The 24387-nt window shown below is 43.7% G+C and overlaps 1 protein-coding gene across 2 annotated transcripts; it reads right to left on the bottom strand.

Moving 5' to 3' along the window:
• Window positions 1-302: 302 nt before the first annotated feature.
• MSANTD3 (Myb/SANT DNA binding domain containing 3) lies at window positions 303-23935 on the bottom strand. Of its 2 annotated transcripts, none has more exons than XM_082624038.1 (3): window positions 23783-23935; window positions 9626-10076; window positions 303-982 (listed from the first exon to the last, which is right to left on the bottom strand). In XM_082624038.1, the coding sequence occupies exons 2-3, from the start codon at window positions 10041-10043 to the stop codon at window positions 573-575; spliced, it is 828 nt and encodes a 275-aa protein (XP_082480164.1). In that variant the 5' UTR covers window positions 10044-10076; window positions 23783-23935; the 3' UTR covers window positions 303-572. The 2 variants fall into 2 exon arrangements, with proteins under 2 accessions (XP_082480164.1, XP_082480165.1); XM_082624039.1 differs by lacking the exon at window positions 23783-23935 and adding an exon at window positions 23603-23681.
• Between the last annotated feature and the right edge of the window lie 452 nt (window positions 23936-24387).

The following is a 24387-nucleotide window of genomic DNA, read 5'->3' as shown; positions in this document are numbered from 1 at the left end:
GCATTATGTTCGGCTGTTTAAAAACAGAAAATCCACACTCCAAAGATGACACTGAAAAAATGAAAAGTGTGCTGGAGCTCTTGTGGAGGCTCCGAAAGACCTCTAGCAAATTCTGAGCAACAGCATCACCGCTGGAGAAACGTGTGTCCTCCCAGGACAGCCACTTTCAATGGGAGGCCATTCATTTGGATAGACAAGGTCTGACGTCTATTTAAAAAAAAAAAAAAAAAACCCACAAAACCCAGCCACACTCCTTTATAGTCACACTTGCATCTGATTAAAAAAATACAACAGCACTCACACATGGTTCTTGTATGAATTCTAATTAAGAGACATTGCATTCAGAATGGTAGCATGTATAGTGGTAATTTTCAGAAGACTCGAAGAGCTTCTTTGCCACTTCAGGGGTACACAGGGTGCAGCTGTTTACCTGAATGTATTCTTAAATAAGTGACTACTACCACTCTCATCTTCCTAGTTGTAGCTCTGTGACAGGCTACCGACCGCAAGTTCGTGTTCCAGACCTTCTTTGCCAACACAGATTAATTACAAGGGAGCCACACCCCACCGTCTTAGGGTGAATTGGGAAAGGGCCGGTTAAATGAGGAAACAGGCCATTCCTTGGTAAAAGTTTGCAGTTTTCTTTCCCAATACATCTTCTTTTTATTGAGAACTTCCATTTTTATCCTGTGTTCCTCCTCTGCCATCTCACACTCTCGCTCTAGCTGCTGGATTTTGGCCACATGCACCTCATTCATCTGTATCAGCTGCAGTTGTAAGATGGACATTTGTTGATGGTGTTCTTCCTCGTGCATCTTTTTTAAAGCACCTTCCTGAGAGGTTTTGCTCCTGTAGTTTTTATTGGCTGTTATTCTGACAGCTGAACACGAGGGTTCAGGTTGAGAGGTCCCCTCACATACTGGGAAATGTATGAACTCTTTCTCATCATCGCACAGTTCTCTATTTGAAACAGCAAATGATTCTGAAAAACAGTAGCAGAAAACATGTTCAAAGATTTTACAGGCAGAGAGTAAATCAATCCTATTTCAAATGACAGGGTCCCCCACGACAGGATGATCTGAAGTAGCATCTGCTCTGGTCTGCATGTTCACAGGGACCCCTGCCCCACCTGACTTCTCAAAAACCCATAAATCGAGAGCAATTTTCCCTGAAGAAGTAACGATAAAGGGTTTCATTATGTCATTTCTGGCACTTCGAACTACGGGAACAGTGGTCAGAGACTGTGCTTATCAAGAACTGGAGACCTGGTTATGTGGATATAAATCCTAACATGACATGTGCACGACTCCCAGTGAGCAGAAGACCACAGTATGAGGCCAGCAGTGGGTTTTCAGATTACGTTCTCCCTCAGTCTATCTCCCTCTCCGATTCTCATTCAGCCATGAACACTGAAGTTCAGTCTCCATAAGGGCACCTTTGCTGTGGGTCCTGGTCACAGGTCTTAACCCTTACCCAGGATAGCCATCTTAACAAAGGTGCTTCCTTGAAAGATGAGCCTACACTCCCTGGCTTAACTTCCTCAGACTTCTCTTCAGTCTCCTACATCTGGCTGTTGCCTCTAGCACTGCCATCTGGGGGTCAATATTCAGATCCCAAAGACACTTTCCAACGTCCCTCGCATGTAACTTCTCCCTAGCACTTGACAATCCTTCTTGACATTTCTTTCCTCTATTAGTTTCTGAACCATTGCTCTCTCCTAAGTTTTCTACAGCCTCCTCTCTGATTGCTCTTTAAGTCTCCTGTCAGGACTCACACTTAAATGCTCCCCTGGGGTTCCTATCTTTGGCTCTGTTTTCAATCCACCCTAAGTAACCCTCATAATCTGGTTCCGACTTCCTTTATCTTCCTTGCCTTACTCTTCAAAATACCCTGTGTACCCTCCAATCCTACCACAATCTTTATTTTTTCCCATAATTCTGTCTCACTGCTCCTTCAGCTAAAGTTGGGCTCACTATTTGTTGCCACTCCCTTACTCAAACACACACTCTTACTCCAGTTTCCCCTTTCAACCTCCCTCCTAACCCCTACTTCATTCAGGATCAATGCCACTTGCTGTGAAACCTCAGCCCTCTCCTTTCTCTGTACATACTCTTCTGTTACAGCACTTAACACATTCTAGTATTATTTGGGGACCATGCCTTAATCATTTCTTTTATCCTTGGGCACCAATTATTTTGCTTGGAACCTAGTGGATGCCTAGTGAATACTTATGGGCTGAAGCTTTGAACAAAAGGGGAAAAGAGCTCATGGATATAAAAGGATGCCACATTTGGTGGTGCCATGTTTGCACTAGTATTTTTATTGGGCAATGATACAAGTATCAATTAGGAAGTTTCAATAAGGAAACCACTAACCCCACTAACCCATGGAGTCTTCTAGCTGTGACTCCAATGCCTTCTTGGGAAGCTTTATATTTCCAATAATGAGAATCCTCTCCTTGAAGAAAAATAATATCAATTTATTAACAGAGTTGATTACATTATTACATCCACTCCATTATTCCAGAAGATGGGATGCTGGGAATGTTAAGGGCTACTGGGGGAAACCTAACTCATAATGGTCTGTTAATAAAAGGGAAATGGCTACTGTTTATTTAGATTATTTCACTCCAAGGGGTTAGGTAACAACCATAACTAGTCCCTAATTAAGATAAAAGAAAAGGTAAAAACCTTACTTTTGAAAGAGAAGGTTAAAAGGACTTCTCTGTCATCCAGAGATAATGAAAACGTCTCCCTAGGAATCTTTCCCAAATCCAGCGGCTACAGCCTCAATTAGATGTCCTTCCTTCACGCTCCCACTGGTTCCTAAGCCTACCTCTGGCAGAGCACTTGTTAAAACTGGCGGCTTAACTACCTCCCCTTCAGGTCTCTGATTACTTTGAAGACAGAGACTGCCTCTAGTTCATCCTCCTGGAGGACCCAGAACAGGGCCTGACACACTGCTAGGCATATAAGAAACGTGCGCAGGATGAATTGGCTGCAGTAGGTCACATCCCTCTCAACACAGCACAACTGTGTAGAAAGAACAGTGTTCTGAGTGGAGAGCTGAGGCACAGGACAAAGGAACAGGAAAGGCTTGGCACTGAGAACAGGATTCCTCAGATGGGATCAGATGCAAAGAGGATTACCTCATCCGTTTCCTTTCTAGTCTCAGATCTGAAACTTCTTCAAAGAAGACTGGACACATTAGACGTTTTTTGGTACCTTTAGCCTCTTTTCTCTCTCTCTCTCTCTTTTTTTTTTTTTGCGTTACACGGGCCTCTCACTGTTGTGGCCTCTCCCGTTGTGGAGCACAGGCTCCGGACGCGCAGGCTCAGCGGCCATGGCTCATGGGCCCAGCCGCTCCACGGCATGTGGGATCTTCCCAGACCGGGGCACGAACCCGTGTCCCCTGCATCGGCAGGTGGACTCTCAACCACTGCGCCACCAGGGAAGCCCCTCTTTTCTTTTTGATTTCATTCCAGAGGATAGTTCTGAATACTCCTCTGAGCCTTTAAAGTTCATGCCCTGATAATGCTACTCATCTCTCCCAATTTCCAAATGCTCATTTTTATCTCAGTAATTCTTGGCTTTAGGAGCCTTTTGATGATGGTGATGGTGATGACGATGACGACAGCAGCTACCATTTTCTGAGTAGCTAACCAGGCATTAGGCTAGTGCTTTGCAGCATTACCTCATTTAATCCTTACAGTAACCCTCTGAGGGAGGTATTAGTATAGAAAACCAAACACAACATCTAAAGTCATTTGGCTAGTTCAAAGAACCAGGACTCCAGTCCAGGTCTGCACAACTCCAAAATCCAAGCTCAGCTACTACAACACCTGGCCTCTCACTGTGTCACTTGCTCAGCTGATCACTTGTGTGTCTTAAAAGGCAATCTCCAAGTTGTATCAACTACAAAGCCATCTATTATTAAGAATATGGGTGTATATCCTAAATTCTGATCTCCAAATTTCTCTCTAGAGTTGTGAAAATGAAGACAGCATGTTTATGTCCAGGAGCAGAGAAATGACTCTACTTTAAAACTAATTTTTATAGTTTAAATGTGTGCTAACAAACGCATTTTAAATTTAAAAAGCCAGGCCTCTTAAGGCTCTGGCAGAAGCTGGGGCTTAAAACTAGAGAAGTTCAATGGAGTAATTAACTTTCACACAAATATTAGCTCCAATGAATGGAAGCTAGTGTTCAGATGGGGAGAATCTCCTCTTAATTAGAGGAAGATTATCCTGGGCATGGCAACCTACTGCAAACACATACCATGTAATCTCTCTCCCAGGTAAAACAAAGCCACCTGAAGTAGAAAACAATTCAATCTTGTGCAAAATGGACAGGAAGGCCTGAAAGCTTTCCTGGGAGCAGAGAACACAGTCAAGGGGGTATTCTTCCACTTGGGCAATTTGAGTACGTTTAAGCTCATAGGGAAAACCTACTAAGGCAGTAACAGGATGGGAAGGAAACTGTGTACAGGCCAAAGCTCAGCTCTTCTTAGAAGAACAAAGGAAACAGGACGGACTGGGAACACGGATAAATAAGATGTGGGGGATGCATACTACGGAATATTATCCATCAACTGAAAGAAACAAATTAGACTTACACACTGCAATGGGAATAGATATTTAAAACATTCTAAGTGAAAAGCAGCAAAAGGAAAAGGAAGGTATCTACTGCACAATTTTTAATCCATGTAAATTTAAAATATAGGCACACACAACACCAACGCATGCTTTCAAGAACACGTGAGAGAATACACAAGCACCTTAGAATGATTAAGGTGCAGAAGAAAAGAATGAAAGTGGTGAATGGGGATAAAAAAGTAATAAATGTGTAAGTAACACACACAAAAAGGGCTTTTCCAGACCAATGATGCTAGTGTGCCGTGACTGGAAATATAAGTCAGTCCCCTCTACTGCAGTTCCCACCCCAAAAGAATAGGATTGGTCTAAACAGTGATAATAATGGAAATTATTAAGAAATGTTTGCATTATTTAATATAGCTTTGCATACCTATGTCTGTGTTACTGGATTATAGCTTTATAGTAGAGAAATAATAGCATATGAATTAAGTGTAAGTTCTCTCAAGACATTTGAGTACTACTGAAAGCTTAGTTTTCCTAAGTGTATTTGACATTTGGCCATCCTTCCCTCCCGACCACCCCTAGCAAATTTTGTTGGCTACCTTAGTTTGTTCTGCAAACCTCTTCCCCAAAGATAATGGAAGATAAGTGTCAAAGGCAAATTATCACAGATCATAAATCTACAGGGTATAAATTGTTTTAATATATTTAAAGGGAAAACACTGGTTTTTTACAAATACATTCCTAAGTGTTAAATTTTAAGACTACTGGGCTTCCCTGGTGGCGCAGTGGTTGAGAGTCCGCCTGCCGATGCAGGGGACACGGGTTTGTGCCCCGGTCTGGGAGGATCCCATGTGCCGCGGAGCGGCTGGGCCCGTGAGCCATGGCCTCTGGGCCTGAGCGTCCGGAGCCCGTGCTCCGCGACGGGAGAAGCCGCAACAGTGAGAGGCCCGCGTACAGAAAAAAAAAAAAAAAAAAAATTTTAAGACTACTGTGTTCAACTACAGATGTACATTTCAAGCAAGTCATTGACGAAGCTAAGAATATGCATGCAGGGGATGGTGATCAAGATGACACAGCTGTTTTTGATCATTGGAATTTTGTATTTAGAGGTTACATTTTGTCAGCTTATGAATGGGCAGCTCCTGGAGAGGTCACAGGGTCCCCTTCTGGCCTGTGAGTTTAGTACCACTGACCTCAGGAGTCCCTGTTTGTCGTTAGCTTGCTTTTTAATTACTTTGGCCACAAGTTCGGAGAAAATGCTGTATAAAACAGGAAGGGGCCATCCTGAAGGGTGTTATTTGTGAAAAGAACTTGCTGAGTGCCATCACCAGAGGCAGTAGAGTCTGCAGTTGAACCACAATAAATGGGGATAATTTTGCACGACACAGACACTACGGTAGTTGTCTTTATGATAGGAACTGATTCCTTGAATGTATAATTGAACTCTAAAATAAACTATGCCTCTATGCAGGTTTAATGAAATTTCTGAGGTTGCTGAAATTTGTATATTTGTTTTCCTTTTCCAATGCAAGATCTGCTGGTGAGGGGAAATATCTGACTGGTTTTATTATGGTTTATACACGAATAAATGGGATATTTAGTTCTGTACATAAATCTACAGCGAGTACATACACTGGAATGAGAGACAATCATATTAGACCAAATCATCAGATCAAAAGACAAAGTCATACTTTTGAGGCTTGAAAGTTCAAAGCTGACATTGACCTCTTGAAGGCCAGTTTTCCAGCCATTTGCTGCCCTGGCTCAACCCTCCACCCCACTCTCACATCCACATTTGCAGCCGGGTTCCCCTCACTTCCTCACTGCTGGGGATTGTGACAGCAAATTTAATTCACTCATCCGTGGTATGGTCTGCAAAACTAACTCAAACCCAATTCCTTCGTTTTACAGAAGGGGAAACTGAGGCTCAGAGGGCATTTTAAAATAGTGTTTGTTCACTATCTTGAGACTCAGTGTGGAATTTTTAAGCACCTTATTTTAAGTCATTCATTACTGGGAAAATCAAACCCCTGTTACAAACGAGAGAAGCCAAATAGGTTCAAATGAGGAAGCACTTGGAATTTCTGGATTTTACTGTGTATTTGGCATACATCATGCAACAGGCCCTCTGTTATCACTGGGACATAACCAGACCCGGACACCTTAAGGTCTAATAGTCTTAAGGGCATAGAACATTAGATTATTGAAGAATCTGAAGAAAAAAAAAAAAAGATGACAGCTGAAGCCATCTCACACAAGAAACAGTTGGAGGGAGGCCTCTAGTGGAATCTGCCAGGCTCCTTCCTGTTTAACAAGTTCTGACAAATCTTTCAGCACCTAATTCTGTCACAGGCACTCTGTAAGGTGTTTGGACAGAGCTGGCCGACAGAAATATAATATGAGATACATATGTAATTAAAAATTTTTCTCATAGGCACATTAAGGAAGTAAAAAGAGGTAAAATTAATTTTAGTAATATATTTTTGATCCAATATATCTAAAGTATTATCATTTCAACATTTAATCAACATAAACGTTATTAGTAAGATATTTTATTGATACATTCTTTTTTGGTACTAAATCTTTGAGATACAGTGTGTACATTTATAGCACATCTCAATTCAGTCTCCCCACATTTCAAGTGCTTACCAGCCCCATGTGGCTTGTGGTTACTGTACTGGACAGCACAGTAGAGACAGAGAGATAGTAGAGACAAAGTTAGTAGAGATAATAAATGAACACACACACACACACACACACACACACACACAGAGTCCATGTGTCAAAATACACACAGTGGAATGGGAGCCATAACCCTATAGCAGGTTTTCAACCTCTTCCCCAGAAAGACCCAGAAGAGATGATTAACAATTCCAGCTTTCTTTTTCCTTCTTAAAACTAAGTTGAAATGCAAAATGAGTGAGGTAACCTCAAAGCTGTTTAAATGTATGGAAAGCGTTCCAGTACTTTAACTACTAGAGTTTACAGATACTTTGGACACATTTCCCAACTGACAAAGCAGCATGTTCTCCACCGCCCTCCAGATTTGACCTGGAAACAGGAACCAGGCAGCATATGGCTGTACTTTAATAATCACCAACAAAGAGAAGTCTCATGTGTCATATATATGTACAAACATCCAATTTAAAATAAATCTCTTTTACAAGTGAGTCTCTAGCAAATGTCACTACAGGAAGGACACTGAGAATCCATATTTATTGCTTTCTTGCTGGAAATTTAGAAATTGTTTTTATGAGTAAATGAACTACATTCTTTCCTCCTAAAAGCAAGAGAAAAAAATCTGTGGAATGGACTTTCTAGATCCTACCCTAGAACTTGAAAATGGGGAAATAAGACTGTCCCATTAAAATAAGTTTATGAAATCAATATACAATCATCCAGATCACAGATTTGCGAAGTAAACTGCATGCAGTCCACACCAGCATCTTCCTCGGCAACATCTCCCAGGGAATATGAGCAATTTGAAAAGCAGCCCTGCTGATTCACCTCCCTCCCAGCACCATTCCATTCACTGCCTCACAGACACACAATCGCTCCAAGGCCAGCATAATGGAGAGGAACAGGCTGAAGCTATAAACATCTCCAAAGCAAGGACACGCAATTAGCAGCGGGCCCCCTCCACCACAGAAGCAGCAACAAGGAGAGAGAGCTGGCAGTGTCCATATCAACACTCTCTTCTGGGAGCTGCCCTGGCTGGGGAGCTCAAGAATCAAAACTCAGACACAGGGTTCCTACCCTGAGAAACAATACATGAGTTTCTTGACATTCACCACTATGGTTGCCCAACTGGCTCCCTAGACTTAACCTTGGCCAAATGATCAGAAGACAAACATTTGATCATAATTTAGCTTCCCAGGATGATCTGCCGACGGGAAAAAAAAAAAAGTGCTAATCAAAACCATGTATTCTGTTCACTTGGTTATTATCTTTTCCACTCTATATGGGTAACATTCTTGGTTTTAGACAATTTCTTGTGACTTTTACTTAACCAGTCCCTCAGAGCTCAATTTACTCTGGGGACACTAATAAGTGAATTTCTCATCCTGCAAGCCAAGAATCGGATTTTCCTAGGCAAATGCTTGCTTCCTGGGTCCTTGGAGCACCTTATGAACAGCCCTCTGGCCTTCCCAGAAATCTACCTCTGCTTCAAGTATATTTTCTGCAAACTGCAATCAATCTTTATATAAACTGGTCATTCCTATCTTAAAAGAGGCAGGAATTATTGGCAATTTATCTATATGCATCCTCACCCTGCCCTTGTCTGGAGACATTTCAATAAGCCCCTTAATTCCAACTTTTTAAAGCCATGACACACTATCGCTACAGCCTTGATTATATGACATTCTTTTCCCTCCCCAAGAATTATGTATGACATTTTTCTCTTTTCAGTGGAAGTATATTAAAACTAAAATGATTTTTTTCCATTATTTCTCAAGTTTCCTAGAGTGCACAAACCAAAACTATAGATCACAATATTATAATGGGTAGAAATGCTGGTTTTTAATCTGGGTGACTGCTAAATGGGTGTTTGCTATATTAGTCTCTGTACTTTTCCTAAGTTTGAAATAGTTCACTTTCTTAATGTGGCATTTTGAGTAACTTAATGCAGAGCTTTGCACATAATAGGTCCTCAAAAACTATTTTTTGAAAAAAAATACGATAGTGTGAATGACTATAAATCCTCCAGTTCTCTTTAATATATTTGAGATAGATTGAGATAAGCAACTAAGATACTTCATTAATAACTATATTAATGTAGCCCCTTAGTTTTCCTTCTTAAGTAATAACAGAGATAAGTGAGATCTCTCTAAGAGAGACACGAGATAAGAGCCTCTGTTTTTATGTACGACTTGACTGTCCTATCTAATTGGGAAATTTTGTATTGAGAAAGTCAAGTTTGATATGAAAGTTTCTTTTTTCTAAATTCCCTCAAAATGAAGGACTTGAAAATCGCAACGTCAAACAGGTACCCAAGGACAACATGCAAGCGGGTGTCAGGAACGATACCTTGGGTGGCGGCATCAGCATGGTACTCGGGCTCCTCCTCGGGAGGGCTCTGCAGGAAGTACAGCTGCTCGGGCAGCATGTTGGCGATCTTCTCCTTCCCCAGGACGTGGGTGCTCAGAAGGGGACTGACGCTCCGTTTCACTTTCTCTCTCCTTTCATGGGCCATAATCTTTTTGGTCCGAGCCTTGATGTTCTCCCAGCACTTCTTCAGCTGTTTGAAATCCCGCAGTGACACGCTGGGCTGCGAGTTGTATTCATGGGCGAGTGCCTGCCAGGTACGCTGCTTGAGGGCAATAGTTCGCGCGTCGCTTTTCTTACACTCCAGCACATACTTGTACTTTTCTACTAAAGCCAGCAGGATGCTCTTTTCCAATTCTGAGAAGTATTTGGCAGGTTTTATGATTTCGTTGTTTTGCATTTTCCACTACGTTTCTCCTGGCTGTTAGCTATCCTGGAACAGGAAGTTTGAAACAATCAGTACCAACTCCAGCAATAAACAAGTCAGCGAATCACTCAAGCTCTATCCCTGACTTGATTCCCTGGTCTGAAATACGGTACTTTCTTTTCCACTCATGTTGAATTGTGGTATTCTCAAGAAAACATTCAGAAGATTACAAGGAATGGGGTTTTTACTTAAAAGTAGATTTTCAGGTAGGACCTTTGCTGTAGGTCTTGACCATTTTGTGATTATCTGGTACAGAACAGCAAAAAAAAAAAAGTTGAACATCTATGTGGAACTCTAATGTGTTCATTTATTTCCGCTTAATATTAAGGAACAGATAATTCCCCAAATTCATAATGTTAGGCAGCTTTTAAACTAAACAGGTCTCTCAAAGTTTTGTCACAGCTGAAGACAAGAGAAGCCACTGTGTGATCTAATACAACAGATAATGTAAATACTACCAAGATTTCAGAATCATCCAGAAATCACCCCAGAAGATCTGACATTTCCATCACTATGTCTGTGACCTTCGTTAGGTCCATGCTTAGAAGAACCTCAGTTTCTTTATCTTTAAAATGAGGGCTTGGGGCTTCCCTGGTGGCGCAGTGGTTGAGAGTCCGCCTGCCAATGCAGGGGACACGGGTTCGTGCCCCGGTCCGGGAGGATCCCACATGCCGCGGAGCGGCTGGGCCCGTGAGCCGTGGCCGCTGAACCTGCGCGTGCAGAACCTGTGCTCCGCAATGGGAGAGGCCACAACAGTGAGAGGCCCGCGTACTGCAAAAAAAAAAAAAAAAAAAAAAAATGAGGGCTTGGAGTCTGTGATCCTTAAGGTCTAAGGGCCACTTTTATTTTATTTATTTTTCTGTTTTTTAAACATCTTTATTGGAGTATAATTGCTTTACAATGGCGGGCCACTTTTAAAAGTGTACAGTTCTGTGTAAATAATTAATATAATTTCAGAAGTGTAAGGGCCTGGACACTTTAGAGCTTGAGTCCAGTGCCTCTCTTTTCTTTCTTTTTTTTTTTTTTCCTGGACATTTCATATAAATGGAATAATTCAATATGAGGTCTTTTGTGACTTGTTTCTTTCACTTAGTATGATGTTTTCATTCCTTGTTATTACCAATGGTATTCCATTTTATAGATGTAGCACAGTCTATATCCATTTACCAATTAATGGATTTTAAAAATTGAGATATATTGACATATAACATTACATTAGTTTCAGGTATACAACATAACGATTTTATTTATTTATATATATATACACACATATGGAAATGATCACCACAATAAATCTAGTTAACATCCATCACCACAGTTACAATTTTTTTCTTTTAAGATCTATTCTCTTAGCAAATTTCAAATATACAATATAATACTATTAACTATAGTCGCCATGCTGTATATTACATCCCAGGACTTACTTACATTATAACTGGAAATTTGTACCTTTTAACCACCTTCACCCAATTTGCCCCCCCAACTCCCCATCTCTTGCAACTACCAATCTGCTCTATATCTATGAGTTCTTTTTCTTTTTCCTCCTTCTTTTTTTTTTTTTTTTTTTTTTTAGATTCCACATACATGTGAGATCATACAGTATTTGTCTTTCTCTGTCTGACTATTTCACTTAGCATAACACCCTTAAGGTCCATCCCTGCTGTCATATATAGCAGGCTATCCTTTTTTTGTGTGGTTTAATAATATTCTTTTGTGTACCTATATACCACATTTTCCTTATCCCTCTTTTCAACTGAGGGAACTAAACTAAGGGCCAGTAAGGTGAAATGGATTGTACAAGATCACAAAGATGGTGACTTCAGAAGTCAAGAACCTGGACTGCCCTGATAGTTTGGTAATCTTTTTTTTAAACACACCAAATAATAGCCATTTTTTAATGCATATTCGTTAAAAGTCTTTGTTCACATATTATAGTAAAAGTTACCAATTTTATATTATTTTAAAAATTTGAAATGACATTACATTTTCTCCCTTATCATTATTACAGTCTACATACCTTTTTATATTTTTAATAAAAATTGCATATATTTAACATACATAGTGAAATGATTACTACAAATAAGCTAAATAACATATCTCCTCACATAGTTATCTTTTATATGCGTGACGAGAGCGCCTAAAATCTAGTCTCATCATATTTCCAATATTCAATACAATGTTATTAGCTACAGTCATCACTCCTGTACACTAGATCTCTAGACTTATTCATCCTACATAACTGCACTTTGTACCGTTTGACCAACATCTCCCCGTTTCCCTCACCCCCCCATCTCCAGCCCCCAGTAAGCACTGTTCTACTCTCTGCTTCTGTGAGTTTGAATAGCCTGGTATTCTTAGTATCATTTCACAACTATCTCTTGAGCTCTCACCTTGGGTGACTCCAAATTACTCAACCATGACTCCCTAGGTCATCTTGCCATCCTCCCCAGTGCTGAGCCAGCATCTTTCACACAATAAATGCTTAATAAATGTCTTATTCCACTGAACCTATGTGTGTTTTATGACTGCACAGTTTTCCACATCTTTTAATCACAGGAAACTTCCTACAAAATTAATCTCTCAGTTACATTATGGCAAGAATGTTGCTAAGCAACAGAGAATGCAGCAATAAAGCAAGCGTTGCATGTCCCCTTTGTGGAAAGGGCCGGCAACAGAGAATGCAGCAATAAAGCAAGCGTTGCATGTCCCCTTTGTGGAAAGGGCCGACACGCCCAGTCCTCCTCCTTACATTCTCTAAGCCTCTGATTTTTCAGAATAACAAGCAAGCATCAAGACTGCTTCCAACCGGGCTTCCCTGGTGGCGCAGTGGTTGGGAATCCGCCTGCCAATGCAGGGGACACAGGTTCGAGCCCTGGTCCGGGAGGATCCCACATACTGCGGAGCAACTGGGCCCATGCGCCACAACTGCTGGGCCTGCACTCTAGAGCCCGCGAGCCACAACTACTGAGCCCCATGTGCCTGGAGCCCGTGCCCTGCAGCGGGAGAAGCCACCGTACCGCAACGAAGAGTAGCCCCCGCTTACCGCAACTGGAGAAGGCCCACACACAGCAACGAAGACCCAACACAGCCAAAAATAAATAAATAAATTAAAAAAAAAAAAAAAAACCTGACCAACCTGTATTGAAAGAATTAGAAACTAACTTGAAAGAAGTCCCACTGGACATTTGAACAAGGGTGATGGGTATACAAAGTTTCATTAAATTATTCTCTTGATCTTTGTGCACGTTTGAAAAGTTCCACAATACAAAGCTGGGGGGTGGGGGGAGGCTGTGACTTTTAAGTTTATGGTACACTGATTTAAAATCACACCATTACAACTCAGCTCTTCACCTACTATGCCTGGGGAGGGGTTACTATAGTTGTAAATAACTGAAATCTGTTAGATCTGAGGCTGGAGGGGACCCAGCCAGATCAGAGAGCCTTGAAATAGAGGCCAAGGAATGTAGGCTTTACATGGGGGCAACAGAGTCTAGTCAGGGTCCCCCACTATGTACCACTTCCTCCCAAAAGTTAAACTTAGTGTGATCAGTGTCTCCAGATACAAGGTACCTCACATTCATCATGGACACATCAGTATCAGAAATCGAGAGATTTAGACAAGCCAAAGGTGGTTTGGCCCTCAGGTCTTGGGCAAAGAGAAATGAGGGGGAAGTTATCTTTGGAGATGTGTCCCTGTACCCCTAAATTATCAGGCCTACACTTCAGTCACGTTGCTGTAATGTTCCTACAATGATCCAATCCAGGCCCCTTCTTCCCCAAAGGTCCAAAGTTAATTTTTGCCTTCATCAATACTCCTATTTCGTATAAATCAGTGTTCACAAACTGAAATTTATTAACACACCCTCCCTATATTTCTTCTATATGATCTCTCTCTGCCAAGATGACTATGTTCATCTTTATGTTCTATAGTTTTTATTATGAAATCAATAGGTATACGGAATGTTCTTAAACTACACAGCCCCCAGAGCAGATTCTGATCTGAAGCCCATCCCAATTCTTCTGCCCCCAGAAGATGTCTACCCACTCTTTTTAAGAATCACTGCTGGGGCTTCTCCTCGTGGCGCTAGTGGTTGAGAGCCCGCCTACCGATGCAGGGGACACGGGTTCGTGCCCCGGTCTGGGAAGATCCCACATGCTGTGGAGCGGCTAGGCCCGTGAGCCATGGCCGCTGAGCCTGCGTGTCCGAAGCCTGTGCTCTGCAACGGGAGAGGCCACAACAGTGAGAGGCCCGCGTACCGCAAAAAAAAAAAAAAAAAGAAAAGGTAATGCTATTTTATACATTATATATTAATGCTATTTTATACATTATATATTTTTTTCTTTTTAAATAAATATTTTTTTCTATCCTTGATTATTTCAAGGTAAATTCCCAGAAGAGGAATGGTTGCCACAAAATATAAAAACACTCGAGACTTTTGTTCCATCACCATCTGCCCTCCAGAAATGGGGTACTAATTGACATGCCCACTTCATTGACTTCTTTTTTTTTTTTTTAAAGGATTTTTTTTTTATTTTTTGCTTTATAACAAATTTAATCAGTTATACATATACATATGTTTCCATATCCCCTCCCTTTTGCGTCTCCCTCCCACCCTCCCTATCCCACCCCTCCAGGCGGTCACAAAGCACCGAGCTGATCTCCCTGTGCTATGCGGCTGCTTCCCACTAGCTATCTACCTTACATTTGGTAGTGTATATATGTCCATGCCGCTCTTCATTGACTTCTGCTGTTAACATTTTTTAAATCTATGCCAACTGTGGAGGTGAAAAAATGTCCCTTCATTGTTTAGTGATATATGAATTGCAGCTCTCGGCAAATAAGCCATACTCTGTCTGAACAAAGTCCCTTTGATACTTAGTGGAAATGAAACTACATGGAATTAGTTCCAAGCAATTTAATAATTCTTCCTCACAATATGTGCAGTACCACTAACTGCCACCAGGTGGTGGTGGGCTGGGGGGGAGTCTAAATTCATAAGGATCTTAACCTAAGTGTGGCCAGTTGAGTCTCTAATAAGAGCAATAATTACAATTGCAGATAATTTTTATTGAGCCTCTACTGTGAGTTTGACACAATACTAACTGCTTAATATGCACTATATCATTTAATCTTCCCAAAAATAGCCCCTGAGAGCATCATTCGTTACACTGTTAAAAAAAACAAAAAACAAAAAAAACCCCATGAAACTTTATGAAAGTATCAGAAATACCAGAAGAAATTATACAACTGCTCTCAAAAGCAAATACTCAGAATTACTAACACCCGGGGACCATTAATAGCCTACTAATTAAACTATTACTTAATCACTAGCTAAGTAAATCCAAGTTACCAATTTACTTTGCTTAATTTTGTAGAACAGCAGGCCTCCCTAGGCCATGTGGTTGCATCCTGCCGGGCTATAAAGGGATTCTGGTGTGAGACAGTGTACCCCAAAGGTCCCCTATGGATCCCCAACAGCCTCCTGAAGCAGGCTGTTTATCCCCACTAAACCAATTATTATTCCTATTTCCTGGATCAGAAAAGTGAGGCTCAGTAACTTTCCGGTGATCACACAAATAGTAGCAGCACTAGGATTCAAACCCAGGTCTGACTCCAAGCCCAGGCTGCTCTCTGATCTGCTTAGCCCTCTTCTTTCAGGCCTAGTGACAGCCTCTAGTGCCCAAGCTCAAATTACATATCAATTAGCAATCTGATTGCCAGCAAGGACAACCTAGGAAGAGCTGTGCCTGCTTCCATCATCTCCATTTGTTGGCTCCTCCCCTCCCATCCCCACTCCCATCACCTCCCCACTTCTAGGTCTCAAACCTAGGGTCCACAGCTCCCCACCCCAACCCAGGTGCACCCCTCTCACTCTAACTAGGGTTCAGAAATAATTTCCACTGTTGATCTGCTAAGAATGTATGTTTGAAAAGTAACTGTAGCAATAATATGGAGCTTTAAAATGGTCCACACTTCAGGGGAACTGGATGCTGACACTCTGCTTGAGCACCTGACTGACAGTCCTAAGTAAACAAACACTTCCCAGATATAGGAACATATGTATATGTATAACTGATTCACTTTGTTATAAAGCAGAAACTAACACACCATTGTAAAGCAATTATACTCCAATAAAGATGTAAAACAAACAAACAAACAAACAAACACTTCCCAAAGAAAGAGATCTCCAAGAGAAGCTTATTAATAGAAACTTCGAGGCTAGAAAGCACATTATAGATTAAAACTGCTTAGGAACGTCCATAACTGGTTATAGATGACAACACAACAAGCCTTCTCTGCTACATTAGCCTTTATTAGAAACTGCCCTTCCCTTGTAGGGAACTCCAACTCCCCTCTGTACGGATCATCTTTTTTGTCTGCTGTTCTGCTAGACAGAGTGCTACCCGGCGTGGTCATAGAACAACAAGCAGCCCAGAGACCCCACAGTGGGGCCTCAGCAAGATTTAATGAATGAATGTATCTTGATATAGTCATAAAACTGTCTACCATGCACAGAATGAGTATCATACATGGTAAAACAATCAGTACACCGAAAAGCTGCATTAAAGTAAAAATGGTCAAATAAAATAGCAAAATCCAAATGCAATGGAAGTTCCTCTTGGGCTAAGCAAAGACCCATATACAAGACTAAATAAAATAGCAGGATTCCAATACCATAAAAAAGAAAGAGGAAATAATCAGCACAATTCCCAAAACACTAACATTGACTAAACCACCAGAAGATTGTAATAAGTACATTTAATATGCACCTTAAAAATCCATCTGTTAGGGGACTGAATGTTTGTATCCTCCCCCCCAAAAAAATTCATTTGCTGCAACCCTAACTCCCAGGGTGACTGTATTTGGAGATTAGGCTTTTAAGGAAGGAAGATTAAATGTGGTCCTAAGGATGGGGCCCTGGTTCAAGAGGATTAGTGCCCTTAGAAGAAAAGACAACAGAGAGCTTGCCCCTACCCCCACTAATCCCAGGGCTTACAAAGAGACCATGTGAGCACACAGAGAGATGGCAGCCACCTACAAGCCAAGAGAAGAGGCCTCAGAATGAAACCTACCTTGCTGGCACCTTGATCTGGACTTCCTAGCTTCCAGAACTGTGAGAAATAAATTTCTGTTGTTTAAGCCTCCCAGTCTGTGGTCTTTTATTATGGCAGGCCAAGCTGACTAACACACCATCTAATGATATTTTAAGTCCACCAAGGGTCAAACTAAGTCCTAAAATTTGAGCAAAGACCAGAGAAAGTTGGCCAGATTTTACTTCTACTGCTATTTGTAGAAAAGGGAGTTCTTTGAAGTCAATACTCAGGATGGGAACCATGACTAAAAATCTGTGACACTAAGACCTCAGACAGATATTAGGATATTAATGCACTACTGCTCTTAAAGTGAAGTGAAATAACCAAGCCAGTGGATGCAGAGAACCTGGGCTCAAATCCCGAATTCAGCACTCACCTAGCTGTGTGACTTTGGGCAAGTCAATTAACCTCTAATGCTTCCTCTGTAAAACAGGGTTAATACTCCCTACTCTGCTTTATTCTCTCTACACAACTGTTCTGCAATGGGAGTAAAGAAGCACAGACTAGATCTTCAATAAATTTTAGTTCTTTGCACCCCTCTCACTCATACTGAACTGCTTCCAAAAGTAGAATAGTGGTCTAAGTACAGTATATACTCAAATACTTATTGGCTCTTTTATTCATAGACACACAATTCAACAAATATGTAATGGACTCCTGCCGAAGGCTCAGTACTGTCCTAGAGTATGTGGGAGATACAAAGACAAGCTGAAGGAGCACTGGCAGAAACTGACAACCAAAAGGAGAGGTACAATGAATGGACACCACAACAGAGGACAAAGCACCCTGGGTGCTCAGAGGAGAGAAGAGGTTAATTTGCACTCTTCATGAACAAGAGGACATTTGAGCTAGATCTTTAAGAATGTATAGGATATGAACAGAGAGAGCTGAAGGAGATCATTCAGATAAATAATTGATAAGAAAGGACCTGGATTCTGAGTGGTGGTGATGTTAATGGAAAGGAGGCGGTGCATGCCAGGGACTGTTTCAAAGTGAGAAATGACCAGGACGTGTGTGTGTCCACACTACGGTGGGGGATCAAGAGAAAGTAGAGGCAAAGAGGATACAGGAGGATTAAACAAGCACCTAGAGCACCTACATGCACAGGTACTGGAGGGAGGGGTATTCCTTAAGATCCAGGAGACCACAGTCTAGTGAAGACATATCACAACACAGAGTACTGTGGATGGGCTGGTGACAAGGCAGTGTGATAAGCACAGTCACAGAGATGTGCCCAGGGATGTTACTCCAGGATTGGGTGGGATTTAGAATAAGGACCTTAATTCCTATCAGAATAGACTGGAAGTAGAATTAGCATTAGAACAAAGCAGGGCCACTTTGGAAAGACTGAAAGAAGGAACAAATACAGAATTGGTGAGTAAGCTGCAGGAAATGTGGCAGCCAATCCCTGAAGGGAGGCCTGGCCACAGGCTATGGGTGATCAGTTTGCTCTAAAGAGATGAGAGCCTATTTCCAACAGTCAGGTCTGTTGACTCTGTCTCCTGACTCCACATCCCCCAAACAACTTTTTTTGGAAACAACATAGATCCTAACATGTTATAACTGAAAAAGGACTTCAGTCCAATCCTCTCATTTTACAGATGAGGAAACTTAGGCTTAGAGCAAACTACAGGGGTTCCTGGGGTCCCAGTAACAGAGGAGGGCCTAAAAGCGAAGCTCCATTATTTGTTTTCAACCCCTCCCCCCACATCTCTTCTCTGGAACCCTCCCGTCATCATGATGCCCTTTTGCTAGGTACCCTCAAGCCTTCCCCACTCTCCCAATGGAAAACTCGAGGGCACTGCTCTCAACTCTGACACTCCCTCTGTGACATCAGGCAAGTCCCCTTTCCTCCCTGACTGTTGATTCCTCATCTCTAAAACATAAAGCTGCAATGGGTGTTCTCTAAAGCCCCATCCGGTGCTGGCAGTCCGGTGCTGCTACGATGGTTTTTCTGCAACCTAATTTCCACAGTTCTCTGCCAAAGACGCATAGATGGTATTTTCTGATTATTTATGAGGCTAGTGTAGCTACTAGCCAAAGAAAGAGAACATTGCCACGGAATAAAGTGATCTCAGCACTACAGAGGATTTAAGGCCCACGCCCAGGTTTAACTCTAAAGGTTAAGTAGTTCCAAGTGAAACATCTAAAGCAGGTGATGGGATCTCTCTTTCACTACTGTAGCCCCAGCTCCTTGAAGACCACCTGGTACACAGAAGGTATTCCATAAATATTTGTGGAATATATGTTGAAACTAACCTGCTCGCCATTCGCATTTTTTACTAATTATATCTAGATGTTCTACTATCTTAAATTTCTTCTTCTATAAAGGATGTCTCATAACAAAAATCATTTCCTGGCTTCTTCTTGTAAATACTGTTGTATGCCAAAATTTTTACAACACGATACAACAAATTTCTACAGCTATGATGCCTTCATGATTTCATTTGACGCAGAGGTAGGAACAGTCAGACATTACTGTCCCCGTGCACACCTGGCCGTGTACCTGCTCTCACGTGTTCAGACCTGTCTACTCAGGATGGCCACTCACCTGTGCCCTCTCCGTCTTCTTTCTTTCCTTTAGGGGAGCTTCCAGTCTAAACCTAGCACTAAATTTGCTTCCTCCAGTGCTCTCCCTCCCCTTTCCCTTCGCCACCCACTCCAGGCAGCCAAGTAACTGGGAAGTGTTTATTTTTACCATCTGTGTCTGAGGGTGACTGTGAGCAGGACCAGCCTTGTGTTTAAGGCAAGAGCTCCCCCCTCCCGTCCCCCCTCCCTCACAGTTCCCTCCGTGAACCAGAGGCAGGTTCCTAAAGGTCCTGACCCCTTCCTTCCTCTCCCCCACTGCTCCTTCCTAAACGATCTCCCCACCCCCATCCCAGTCTCCCTGAAATTCCCTTGGAGTCATTATTAAAGTACCCTCCACAGAAAGTGCTTTTACAATACAGAAAGTCCCCTTATGTAGGTGTTCCTGCTCCAGCCTGCTTCTTGTCTGTGAGGACTCGCTCCTCTAGGCCCACCACTTCAGCATCAACGGCTCTCAAATCTCTGGGCCTGGACTTCCCTGGTGGCGCAGTGGTTAAGAATCCTACTGCCAATGCAGGGGACACAAGTTCGAGCCCTGGTCCAGGAAGATCCCACATGCCGCGGAGCAACTAAGCCTGGGAGCCACAACTACTGAGCCCGCACACCACAAATAAAAAATAATTTATTAAAAAAAAAAAAATCTCTGGGCCCAGGGTCTCAAGTATTTACCTTTTCCTGCAGCCCTCAGAATTACTCTGTACTGCAATCTATCCATACCCTCGAGGGGCTCCTCTATCTGAGCTCCTGAGGCACGGAACTACATTTTACTTGTATCTTGAGCACACAGTTGACTCTCGGTGTCTGTTCAAAAGAAAGTAGGGGCGTCAGGGAGAACCTCTCTCCAGCCCCATCTTCTCTCCTCAGCACCACACACATTTCCAATTGTCTCCTAGCCACCTCTATCTAGCTGTCCATTATGGGTACCTCAGAAATCTCCAAAAGCAAATGAATTATTCCTCTACCCCCAGACCTCCTGATTTCTAATAATTTCAGCCACATTAACGTGGCTCAAAGCAGAAACCTCAGCGTGCTCTTCTATCACAGGGAACCACTCATCACATTTACCACTACTACACATTTTACCTCAATATCTCTTCTCTCTGCTCCCATCCTCATTCCCTACGTCCAAGGTCAGCCCTAGTCTCCCAAAATGATCTCCCAAACTTCCAGCTCCTCTTCCACACAGCCACCAGAGGGATCTTTCTTAAACACAGTGATGATGCCACAGTCCTGCGTGTAAACCTCTGACATCTCGCCCACTGTCTAAGCAATAAAGTCCAAACTGCTCACAAGGCATTCAAGGCCTTTCCAGATTTGGCCCCAATTACAGTGCCCCCTCCACCCCACCCCAAACCACCCTTTCCATGTATGTTTCAACCCGGCCAGACCAAACTCACCTTCATGCCCTTGAACCTACTGTGTTCTCATGCCTCTAGACATGGGGCCTCCTCTGGCTGGAATTCTTTACCCCAAGATCCACCAAGGGCTCATCTTTAACCCTCAAGGTCCCACTCTCATGAAATTTTTGTGAAGCCTTCCTCAACTAATACCCAGGCTATTATGTTTATTTTATTTATAACAGCTTCCTCCTAACATGAGTTTGAGGCAGCTTACAAAGTACGTACACACTGCAACTAGATTTTTTTTTAAGAGAGAGGATATCAGGGCAAAGACAAGACAGAGGTAAAAAAGACAGAAGTTAGGAATTTGTGTAGCATTCAAAACCTCTATGATAACGTCTCATCTTGTTAAATCTTGTTAAAGAGGTAGATTAGCCCTGAGTATTCTACCCAGAATGAATGGGTTACTCTTCTCTGAGCTCACTGCCAGTTGTATATGATGGTACTTCCCATATTTTCTGTGATTTGCTTGTTGTGTCCATCTCCCTCACTAGGCTGGGAAATTCCTAAGGGAAACACATAATTTCTGACTCATCTCTCTCCCAGGCATGAAGCACATGACTCAGCATAAGACTGGTGCTCAGCAGACAAGAATTAAACAACTGTCACCATGGACAGGGAAAAAGTTCCTAGTGCTTGTTGAGCTCCCTACCAGGCATTTGAAAAAACATTCTTTAATCCTCACCAAAAAATTACATGGCGGAGAAATAGCAGACCTAGGATTCGAACCTCCCACTGTCTGTCTCTCCAAAGCAACTGCTCTTTTTTACTAGGCACACAGCTCCCAACTTTCACCATCACTATGTGCCCAAACACCCCCTCCTTCAAGTCCTGGTTTTAAAGCAACCCTTCTCTAAGAAGCCTTTCCTGCTCACTCAGGAGAAGAGTCAGCCCGAGTTCAGCCCCGACCTTAAACAACACTCAGGTAAGACACGGTCCCAGTCGGGAGAGGAAGGGGTGCCTTCTGGGTAGCCGAGCACCAGCGGGCCGGGTGGGTGTTCTTCAGATGGTGTTGTGGGTCCTCAGCTCTCCTTCTACCCCCTGCCCCTGGGTGCAATGCTTGGCCCTTCCTGCCTTCCTCTTCCTTCTTCAGGGTCCAAAGCCTTCCAGTTCTCCCCATTTCAAACTGAACCCCAAAATAATCTCCTCAGGCCCATTGCTTCTCTAACCAAGGGAACTGTATTCAAACACACTCCTTCATTACATCAGTTCAGTCTTTGTACTGATATTTTAAGCATCTTACCAATCTTCAGGGTTCTTGAGCATCCTAATCGCCTCAAACATAGTAAAAGAATTTCAAGAATCATGAGAAGCGACCATGACATTTTAGGAGGCCCCGTCACCTGGCTCTCAACCCATCTGAACACTTTTGGGGTGTCCTGGGAATAAGAAGAGACAATTCACTGATCTCACCCCAGGATCCCTCCCCCTCTCTCCTCCCAGACAGGATGCCTGGTCTCTAAGGGCAGGATGGAATCCTGGTCCAGAAAACTGCTGGGGTGGTAGATGCTGGTCCCTTCCTCCATATCCTCTTCCAGAGCCTCAGAATCCTCCCTTCTCCTCCCCGTCCACCCCTTGTCTCTCTGGCCCCAAACTCCCCTAGCAGTCCTCAGTCCTAACTCAGGAACTATGTTTTTGAATTAACATTCAACAATTTCCTTGGTAACACAATTGACTTATCTGACATACTAAAATGCACACCCCTGGCCCTGATATTATCCTACCTCCCGGTTTTAAATGTGTAACAAATATGTCCTATAACCACTCTCCTGACACTGCAGGAACATCTGTGATCTTAAATGTTACCATACCTAAGAGTCACCCAATCTCCTGAATCAGAATAGGGAGACTAAATTCTTCTCTATTTCCTACTCCTAAATAAAAATTACTCGTGCAATTTACAGTAGCTACATCACAGCGCCAGTGCGATGACTTAATTAGATAACTCATGCCAACTGTTTGGTACCTAGGGCCTGGTATATAGAAAGTGCTCAATATTTAGCTATGATCATTTACGTACATTATCTCTCACAATAGCACCTGGGGGTAGGCATTTAACCACGCACTCCCCTGCCACCATCCCTCCCCCCATCTCACCCCCATTTACTTCTGTAAAGCCAAGGCTCGGAGCAAAGGAGATTTCCCAAGGTCAGTAGGGCACCGATGTGATGTTCGGCCCTCAGCCTCTGGGTGAGAGACCCCTCCCATTACACCCCTGTAAGGGACACAAGGGGTCTTAAAGGAGACGAGTATGGAAAAGCGCGAGCACAGTGCCCGGCATACAGTGGGGACCCCGGGATGGGGAGACCCCGGCACTGCGAGTCATCTGGATTCCTCCCAAGCGGCTCCTCCACTCCCAGAATCGAGAGTCCCCCGACCCCGGGTGCGACGCTGAATCTCCCCGAGGTCCGCGCCGTGGGGCTTTGTACGCCGCAGGCCGGCCCCACTCACCGAGTCCCATCGCGGCGCGCGGAGGTGGCAGCCGGGCCTGCGGGGCAGGGGTCGTGGCGCCTGGGCCGGAAGCCCGCCCTGCCGGCCGCGCGGCCCCCGCACGTCTGGCCCGAGCCTCCCGCCTGACCCTCGCCAGCGCCCCCGCGTCGCTGCGGCCCGCCCGGCGGGCCAGCCTCCTACCTGCAGCGGCGGCGCAGCGGCCACGGCGATCGGGAGAGGGGCCGGCGGGATGCGAGCACGGGCGGCCTCGGCTCCTCTGGCAGGCTGGGCGGCCGGGAGGGCCGCAGGCTCCGGAGCGCCGGGCGGCGGCGGCGCGCCCCCGGCCGGTCAGGCCCCACCGCGCGCGCAGCGGCCACAAAGCCCGGGAGCCGCCGCCCCCTCGCGGGCCGCCCGCCGCCTGCGGGTCCGCAGGCGCCGCGGAGGGCGGGAGCGCGGCCCCGAGCAGTCCCCACCTCCCCCAGCCCTGGTCGCCAGCCTCCCCCGAGGTTCGGGGCGGGGCGCAGCGGGTCCTCCGCCTACCCACCCCTCTCCCTCCAGGCTGACATTCTTATGCTGATTGAGTTCCCTCTTCCCACCTTTGCGGACGAGCTCCTGAAGGACTTGAAACAACTGTTTCATTTCCATGAACAACAAAAGAATGTATTTGTCGCAAGGTATTTGGCGGCCATGGACGCGAATTAGCCCAGTCCAAACCCCCTGTCTGAGAAAGGCCCCTTTTCCTTCGGGACACCCTGCTACTTGAGTAGACAACCCTCCTTGGCTGGGTTCATCACGGAGTTGTGTTT

Source organism: Mesoplodon mirus (assembly GCF_964341445.2).
Source record: "Mesoplodon mirus genome assembly, chromosome: 1".
In the NCBI taxonomy this organism is placed as follows: domain Eukaryota; kingdom Metazoa; phylum Chordata; class Mammalia; order Artiodactyla; family Ziphiidae; genus Mesoplodon; species Mesoplodon mirus.
This window is presented reverse-complemented; position numbering and strand designations above follow the sequence as displayed.